Source organism: Camelina sativa, chromosome 11, assembly GCF_000633955.1.
Source record: "Camelina sativa cultivar DH55 chromosome 11, Cs, whole genome shotgun sequence".
NCBI classification, from domain to species: Eukaryota; Viridiplantae; Streptophyta; class Magnoliopsida; order Brassicales; family Brassicaceae; genus Camelina; species Camelina sativa.
The window spans coordinates 863805-873285 of NC_025695.1; the positions used below are offsets into that span (position 1 = coordinate 863805).

The 9481-nt window shown below is 39.3% G+C and overlaps 3 protein-coding genes and 1 pseudogene across 3 annotated transcripts; all 4 read left to right on the top strand.

The window, feature by feature from the left end:
• Positions 408–1250, top strand: LOC104727495. The gene has a single exon (XM_010446597.1). The coding sequence runs from the start codon at positions 408–410 to the stop codon at positions 1248–1250; it is 843 nt and encodes a 280-aa protein (XP_010444899.1).
• LOC104727496 lies at positions 2342–3184 on the top strand. Its single transcript, XM_010446598.1, has one exon. The coding sequence runs from the start codon at positions 2342–2344 to the stop codon at positions 3182–3184; it is 843 nt and encodes a 280-aa protein (XP_010444900.1).
• Positions 4483–5325, top strand: LOC104727497. The gene has a single exon (XM_010446599.1). It carries the CDS (start codon positions 4483–4485, stop codon positions 5323–5325), a length of 843 nt encoding a protein of 280 aa, XP_010444901.1.
• Positions 5691–7584, top strand: LOC109127208 (annotated as a pseudogene).

The following is a 9481-nucleotide window of genomic DNA, read 5'->3' on the forward strand; positions in this document are numbered from 1 at the left end:
CTTTTCTATATCAAATATCAAATTATTCAGAAACAATGCATATTGACGCTCCACTTATATTTTCTTGTTTAGTGAGAGTAGTTGATTTAATGTGATAATGTCACAACCATGAATTTTATCTCTTTTCCGACTATATAATATTTAGAATTATAATGATCAAATATGTAATGGTAATAATTATTAAGTTGAAATAAAAGGAAGATTTTTTTTTTTTGTTGAGTTGGTAAAATGCAAGAAAAATCCGGTCCAAAAGACCAACTAAAGTTACGGAAATCAACGACAGCCACTACTGCCACACTCCATGCAAAAGTTCGCATTTCCTCTCTATTCTCTTCTCTGTCTGTCTCTGTCTGTCTCTACACTCCCTCCACGACCACACATTATATTCCCTTTCCACCGTTATTCCGATGGAGGGGCCACCGCTACCTCCGACCTCTACCACCGACAATGAAAACAAAACCACTAATCCTCCTTCTACGTGTCATCGTCCCACCGGGAGCCTTCCCCAACTCCCTTCATCTGCCTCCCAAGTTTCTTCACCTCCACAACATTTCCGTAACCATTCTTTGAATCTTTCCCCACACTTGTCATCTTCTTCTCCTCCTCCTCCGGATCCAATCCCAGAGATCGAGACTTACGTAGTGCAGGTTCCAAGGGATCAGGTTTACTGGACCCCTCCTCCAGATAATGCAAGGATCGTCGAAAGACGCAGAAACAGCGAGCCGGGGAAAAATAACAAAAGGTTCTGTTCTAAAAGATGCATGTGGATATTTATCTCTGTGGTCGTCATCGGACTCATCATATGCGCGATCGCATTCATCGTCGGTTTTGTATTCAAGCCGGAACCTCCTGTTTTCAACGTTAACAAACTCGAGAAATCTCGGCATTTCGAGATCATGCTGACATCCAAGAACCCAACCTCCACCATGTGGGTGACCTACAAAGGTCTCGTCTCCCTCATGTACAAAAACAAGAACCTCGGCCAAGGGAATTTCCCGGAGCTGTCACTAGCTGTGTCGGGTTCCCATACGGTCAACCTAGAGCTAGAAGGGTCCAAGAACGCAGATGTGCTGCCGCCTGAAGTGGTTAGTTTGGTATTGACGATGGGGCTCAATGCGGGATTCGGCACGGGCTTGGTGAAACGGGACAAGGAAGTTGCAGTGACATGTTATATTAAGGTTAAAGGATTATTAGATGCTAAGAACGTTGAGATTGTGTCCGAGAGTTGTGAGAGTGAGTTCATTAAATAAAACTAATTCACACTNTCTTCTTCTTCTTCTTCTTCTTCTTCTTCTTCTTCTTCTTCTTCTTCTTCTTCTTCTTCTTCTTCCATTGCTTTCTTTCTCTCCTCGTCTTTCTTATAAAGCTTCGCCACGATTGCTGGACTTTCTTGAAAACTCTCTTGATTGTGATGGATCAGAGGAGAAGCTTATTTACGAAGAAATTGGTAAAGACGTGTTGTTGTGATTCTGAAAGAAACGTAAAGACTTGCGACTTTTTGTTTTGGAACGTACGTGTATGACTTTTCGCAATATTTACGGGTCCACCAATAAATTATTGTGGGGATTTTTAACTATATAAGTGGTTAATTAATGGCTATAAATGTTTGCAGCTATTTTTGTGAAAGAAATAAGATCATATTTTGCGTGATCTAAAGTAATTTTACAAATATTGAGATTCGGAATGTTATAATGTCATAATTATTTATTTATGGGCTGACTCAATAGTTTTTTTTGTGTATGATAGCTTGGGCTTCCTAGGCTTTATAATTGACAAAAAAGTATTGGGCTTTATGTTCACAAATTTGAGTGAACAAATGACCGCTTCAGCTCTACTTGTTAAGTTTTCTTGTTTAGTGAACAATTATCTTTTAATAATTTTCTTACAGTCCTCAATTATGAGCAAGTTTTCATATGTATTACTCATAAGCCAATCTTTTCTATATCAAATATCAAATTATTCAGAAACAATGCATATTGACGCTCCACTTATATTTTCTTGTTTAGTGAGAGTAGTTGATTTAATGTGATAATGTCACAACCATGAATTTTATCTCTTTTCCGACTATATAATATTTAGAATTATAATGATCAAATATGTAATGGTAATAATTATTAAGTTGAAATAAAAGGAAGATTTTTTTTTTTTGTTGAGTTGGTAAAATGCAAGAAAAATCCGGTCCAAAAGACCAACTAAAGTTACGGAAATCAACGACAGCCACTACTGCCACACTCCATGCAAAAGTTCGCATTTCCTCTCTATTCTCTTCTCTGTCTGTCTCTGTCTGTCTCTACACTCCCTCCACGACCACACATTATATTCCCTTTCCACCGTTATTCCGATGGAGGGGCCACCGCTACCTCCGACCTCTACCACCGACAATGAAAACAAAACCACTAATCCTCCTTCTACGTGTCATCGTCCCACCGGGAGCCTTCCCCAACTCCCTTCATCTGCCTCCCAAGTTTCTTCACCTCCACAACATTTCCGTAACCATTCTTTGAATCTTTCCCCACACTTGTCATCTTCTTCTCCTCCTCCTCCGGATCCAATCCCAGAGATCGAGACTTACGTAGTGCAGGTTCCAAGGGATCAGGTTTACTGGACCCCTCCTCCAGATAATGCAAGGATCGTCGAAAGACGCAGAAACAGCGAGCCGGGGAAAAATAACAAAAGGTTCTGTTCTAAAAGATGCATGTGGATATTTATCTCTGTGGTCGTCATCGGACTCATCATATGCGCGATCGCATTCATCGTCGGTTTTGTATTCAAGCCGGAACCTCCTGTTTTCAACGTTAACAAACTCGAGAAATCTCGGCATTTCGAGATCATGCTGACATCCAAGAACCCAACCTCCACCATGTGGGTGACCTACAAAGGTCTCGTCTCCCTCATGTACAAAAACAAGAACCTCGGCCAAGGGAATTTCCCGGAGCTGTCACTAGCCGTGTCGGGTTCCCATACGGTCAACCTAGAGCTAGAAGGGTCCAAGAACGCAGATGTGCTGCCGCCTGAAGTGGTTAGTTTGGTATTGACGATGGGGCTCAATGCGGGATTCGGCACGGGCTTGGTGAAACGGGACAAGGAAGTTGCAGTGACATGTTATATTAAGGTTAAAGGATTATTAGATGCTAAGAACGTTGAGATTGTGTCGGAGAGTTGTGAGAGTGAGTTCATTAAATAAAACTAATTCACACTCAACAAAATTATATTTTGTCTTTACATATAGGTGAATTAGCGAGCTTTGTTTCTTATCATGTGTAATGTAATTTTTTTTTCTTCCAAATTAAATGTCATATTCTTTTTTTCTTTTATTTTAAGGTTTACTTTACATGTTAATGTTATAAAAAACTGGCTCTGGCGTACCTAAAATAGATAGAGGGGTTATTTTTCAATTAAGTAAAACAAAAGACCTAATAGTCGAAACAAAATCTTCATTGTCTCTCGTATTCAACATTGTTTTAAAAAATATATATGTTGGAAAAGCCCTAATTGTGTTGTTATCAATGATCTACTTTTGGTTTTGGGTAGAAGCTGCCGCGAGCCTCTATGGCTATGGAGTCCATAGTCGAACCACCGTCGAAAAAAAGGAAAACGATTCAACCTCCTCCGTCGCTTTTGTCGCTCCCAGATGTAATTATTCTCAACTGCTTATCCCGCATATCTAAATCCTACTACCCGAAACTCTCTTTAGTCTCCCAGACCTTTCGCTCTCTCATCTTAGGCACTGATCTTAACCACGCTCGATTTCACCACAAAACACTAGAACCCTTCTTCCANATTTTGCGTGATCTAAAGTAATTTTACAAATATTGAGATTCGGAATGTTATAATGTCATAATTATTTATTTATGGGCTGACTCAATAGTTTTTTTTGTGTATGATAGCTTGGGCTTCCTAGGCTTTATAATTGACAAAAAAGTATTGGGCTTTATGTTCACAAATTTGAGTGAACAAATGACCGCTTCAGCTCTACTTGTTAAGTTTTCTTGTTTAGTGAACAATTATCTTTTAATAATTTTCTTACAGTCCTCAATTATGAGCAAGTTTTCATATGTATTACTCATAAGCCAATCTTTTCTATATCAAATATCAAATTATTCAGAAACAATGCATATTGACGCTCCACTTATATTTTCTTGTTTAGTGAGAGTAGTTGATTTAATGTGATAATGTCACAACCATGAATTTTATCTCTTTTCCGACTATATAATATTTAGAATTATAATGATCAAATATGTAATGGTAATAATTATTAAGTTGAAATAAAAGGAAGATTTTTTTTTTTTGTTGAGTTGGTAAAATGCAAGAAAAATCCGGTCCAAAAGACCAACTAAAGTTACGGAAATCAACGACAGCCACTACTGCCACACTCCATGCAAAAGTTCGCATTTCCTCTCTATTCTCTTCTCTGTCTGTCTCTGTCTGTCTCTACACTCCCTCCACGACCACACATTATATTCCCTTTCCACCGTTATTCCGATGGAGGGGCCACCGCTACCTCCGACCTCTACCACCGACAATGAAAACAAAACCACTAATCCTCCTTCTACGTGTCATCGTCCCACCGGGAGCCTTCCCCAACTCCCTTCATCTGCCTCCCAAGTTTCTTCACCTCCACAACATTTCCGTAACCATTCTTTGAATCTTTCCCCACACTTGTCATCTTCTTCTCCTCCTCCTCCGGATCCAATCCCAGAGATCGAGACTTACGTAGTGCAGGTTCCAAGGGATCAGGTTTACTGGACCCCTCCTCCAGATAATGCAAGGATCGTCGAAAGACGCAGAAACAGCGAGCCGGGGAAAAATAACAAAAGGTTCTGTTCTAAAAGATGCATGTGGATATTTATCTCTGTGGTCGTCATCGGACTCATCATATGCGCGATCGCATTCATCGTCGGTTTTGTATTCAAGCCGGAACCTCCTGTTTTCAACGTTAACAAACTCGAGAAATCTCGGCATTTCGAGATCATGCTGACATCCAAGAACCCAACCTCCACCATGTGGGTGACCTACAAAGGTCTCGTCTCCCTCATGTACAAAAACAAGAACCTCGGCCAAGGGAATTTCCCGGAGCTGTCACTAGCCGTGTCGGGTTCCCATACGGTCAACCTAGAGCTAGAAGGGTCCAAGAACGCAGATGTGCTGCCGCCTGAAGTGGTTAGTTTGGTATTGACGATGGGGCTCAATGCGGGATTCGGCACGGGCTTGGTGAAACGGGACAAGGAAGTTGCAGTGACATGTTATATTAAGGTTAAAGGATTATTAGATGCTAAGAACGTTGAGATTGTGTCGGAGAGTTGTGAGAGTGAGTTCATTAAATAAAACTAATTCACACTCAACAAAATTATATTTTGTCTTTACATATAGGTGAATTAGCGAGCTTTGTTTCTTATCATGTGTAATGTAATTTTTTTTTCTTCCAAATTAAATGTCATATTCTTTTTTTCTTTTATTTTAAGGTTTACTTTACATGTTAATGTTATAAAAAACTGGCTCTGGCGTACCTAAAATAGATAGAGGGGTTATTTTTCAATTAAGTAAAACAAAAGACCTAATAGTCGAAACAAAATCTTCATTGTCTCTCGTATTCAACATTGTTTTAAAAAATATATATGTTGGAAAAGCCCTAATTGTGTTGTTATCAATGATCTACTTTTGGTTTTGGGTAGAAGCTGCCGCGAGCCTCTATGGCTATGGAGTCCATAGTCGAACCACCGTCGAAAAAAAGGAAAACGATTCAACCTCCTCCGTCGCTTTTGTCGCTCCCAGATGTAATTATTCTCAACTGCTTATCCCGCATATCTAAATCCTACTACCCGAAACTCTCTTTAGTCTCCCAGACCTTTCGCTCTCTCATCTTAGGCACTGATCTTAACCACGCTCGATTTCACCACAAAACACTAGAACCCTTCTTCCATATCTGTTTAAAGTTACCCGATCGTACACTTCCCTCTTGGTACACACTCTGGACCAAACCTGAACAATTCGATGACAAGGAGGAGAAGAAGAAGAAGAAGTCTACGTTGGTTCAAGTACCCTCTTCCTATGCTAATCAAGAAGCACATCTCGCGTCATGTTGGTTCGTAACAAGGATGGTTGGTTATGGCACAATGCCCCCAAGATGATGACTGTAGCTCGAGCAAATCCCGTTGCGTGTGTCTTCGAAAATAAAATATACGTAATGGGAGGTCTTACGGCAAATGAATCATCATCAGCTAGTTGGGGTGAGGTTTTCGATCCAATAACTCAAACTTGGGAACCTTTACCTGACCCTCCCCAGGAGCTCCGCTTCTCCTCTGTGATTAGAAAAATACAGATTATCAAAGGTAAGTTTAAAGTTAGTAGCAATGAGAGCAAGGACTCGGTTTATGATCCAAAAAATGGTAATTGGGAGGCTGCAGCAAAAGCATTTGTGAGTGACAGTAGGTGTACGGTAAACAATGTTTTGTACTCTTTTCGTCCCATCAGTTGCTTGTGGTTTGACACTGAATGTAAAGTTTGGAGACCAGTCAAGGGTCTGTCTTCCCTGAAACAGAGCTGTCGTAGTGGTTTGATTGAAACAGTTTCGTACTGTGGGAAACTCTTACTCTTGTGGGACAAGCCTACGAAGCCTCGTCGTCGTAGTTATATTTGTGAAGACAAGAATATTTTATGTGCGCTGATTGCCTTTGAAAGGCGCAAAAATGGTCAAGTTTGGGGAAAGGTTGAGAGGTCTAATGTTGTGCTTACTGATATATCATGGTTTTTGTGGTTTTTAACCATGGTATAAGTGTGGTTTTTGAGTCTTTTGATTTGTTTTCTAGGTTGTTTTTGAGTCTTTATAAGTTTAGGTACTCATTGGCATGGATTGAGCACTAAGGAGCTAAGAGAGGATGATTTGGAGCATAATCAAAGCATTAAGGCTGATCAACGAAGTTGGGAGACGAGATCAAGACCATGCATCGACCGATGCAGCTGCTACAAGACAATCGGAAGTTGTCTCCACAAGCTTTAGAAGATTTACAAAATTTGCCCAAGTTTCCTTTATTTGCAATTAAGGCCCAAGACGTGTTTTAGAGTATTTATAGGATTTTTATGGTCACTTGTTTAGATCTAAGTTTTTCTCTAGAGAGTTTTATTTTGCAACCTTATTGAGAGCTTTGGGAGAGACAGATCTGATTTCATCTGTAGAGAGAAAACGTAGTTAGTACTAATCTCCTCCAGACTTAAACAACATTGTCCCCAGTGTTATCAAGCCTAAGATTGATCAAGAAAGAAAAATCAAACTGAAAAAGTAGTGAAATAATGAACCAAATACGTGTTACCAAATTATTAGCCGTTGTGTCGACCGATGCAAATATTGCATTGATCGATGCAACATCGTCCATCTCCGACTCTGATTCCTTCTTAGTTGCATGTTAGTTGCGTGTTTCTCATGAAAGTCAAATCTGTTAAGAATCACTCAAACACAAAATTAAATGCAACATGATAGATAATGGTTCATAATGCAATACAAGTTCTGTGATGGTGATAGCCTCATCTGGTCTCATTACCGTTCCCGGTTCATACCGTTTCTTGCGTTCTACAGTGATACGGAACTGATCAATTGTCATTATGTTTTAATTTGTTTTTGATTGTGGGGAATTGCCTTTTTAGTTAATTATTATTGTTTAAGTATATTCCTAGCTGAAATCATTAGCAGCATCAATGAGGAATACAGTTCTGCTAGTATATATCGTCAAAGTTATTCCATGGATTATATGGCTTTTGCTTAACCTTTAATTATTAAATAGTTTGGCATGAAACTATGATACATTTGTTTGTGTGTGTGCTTGGTGTTAAATCTAAATTCAGGTGTTAAAATTATCTGTAGCTACTTCTTTAACTATCACTATTTAAACTCATTTCAAATTTCGATCATAGGTTTACAGAGAACATGTTGGGGGTGATTGGCTGAATTCTTTTTTAAGATCGGTAGATATTTTCACTGTTGCAATATTTTTTTTTTATTTTAGAAAATCTACACTCAATATCACAAGACTTTGGTCTTGTCCAACGTGTGACCCCCTTTTCAGGGAATTTTGGTGCATGTTCGGAATTCAAAAACCGTGTTCGTTCTTTCGCAACGTTTGTGGTTATCAAGGTGGCTGACCATACGGCATTGGTCAATCATCCATCATCACGAGTGGCCTCACATTGTGTATGAATTATTTCTCTTTAGGACTTTTGGTCCCCTTTGTTTATTTTGTCAACTTTATGGTTTCAAAAGGGGACAATGTTTAGATTTAACCATGGACAAATAATTGGTCCATGGTTTAATGGTCACATTGTGTGTTGTGTGTTTTAAGAACAATGTTTGTACTTTACTTTTCTTCCTATGTAAGCTTATTGGTGTGTTTGGCTCCCTTTGAATGGAAGCATAAAGCATCTAATCCTTGAATCTTATATAATGGAGTGTTTGATGTCAACAAAAAAAAAAAATTCACAAAGCTACAATCACACATATCTTGAAACCGGACTATTCTCCATATGCCCTGTTTGAAACTGCTACTACTTGGAACAGAGCTTTTGTCTTGTAATTCATATAGAAGCTAAAACGGATAGGTACGGATTATGTTATTTTTCAAACGGGGACGATTAATTAAAGATCTTTCTAAATGAAGGGGTCAATTTTTAATTAAAAAATAATACAAAGGTATATATTTGTACATGGTGATGACCTAATGGTGTCGCCTTTATAGTATGGAGAACTCTAAAGGAGAACCACCTCAAACAAAACCTCCGTCTCGAGGTTGGTTTACAAATTCATGCTCAACCCTAATTTTGTATAAAAAAACCCTAATCTCTGCCGCACTCAATGGATTCCGAAGTCGAACCGCCGCAGGAAAAGAAGAAAACAAATTCATCATCATCTCTGTCGTTTCTGTCACTTCTTGATGAAATCGTTGTAAACTGTTTAGCCCAAATACCGAAATCGTACTACCCGAGACTCTCCCTAGTCTGCAAGAGTTTCTGCTCTTTCGTCTTATCCAGGGAGCTCTACGTGGAGCGGTTGCACGTTCGAACACATGAAAACGTCCTTCACGTCTGCTTACAGTTACCCAATCTTTGTCTTCCCTCATGGTTTAGTCTCTAGATAAAACCTGATCAAACCCTAACCAACGACATAGGCAGTGGCGGATCCAGGAGAGTTTTGAACCTGGGGCACATATTATTAATATATCTAAAATTTAATACATAAGTATACTATATGCAGGAAGAAGGTTAAAAAAACGGTAAATGATGGCATCGAACACGCCACCTGCGGTTTAAACAAACAATATTTACTACCAACTGATCCAACAGATAATCATTGTACATGTTTACTAAATAATAGATAATAATCAGTGTGGGGCACGTGCCCCACCTACTTACACTGTAGATCCGCCACTGGACATAGGGAAGAAGAAAAAGTCCACCGGAAATGCTTTGTTGGTGCCAATGCCTTCTTCGTACTCTC

Coding starts and splice junctions, on each gene's coding strand:
- LOC104727495 (XM_010446597.1), top strand. CDS start 408: ATGGAGGGGCCACCGCTACCTCCGACCTCTACCACCGACAATGAAAAC.
- LOC104727496 (XM_010446598.1), top strand. CDS start 2,342: ATGGAGGGGCCACCGCTACCTCCGACCTCTACCACCGACAATGAAAAC.
- LOC104727497 (XM_010446599.1), top strand. CDS start 4,483: ATGGAGGGGCCACCGCTACCTCCGACCTCTACCACCGACAATGAAAAC.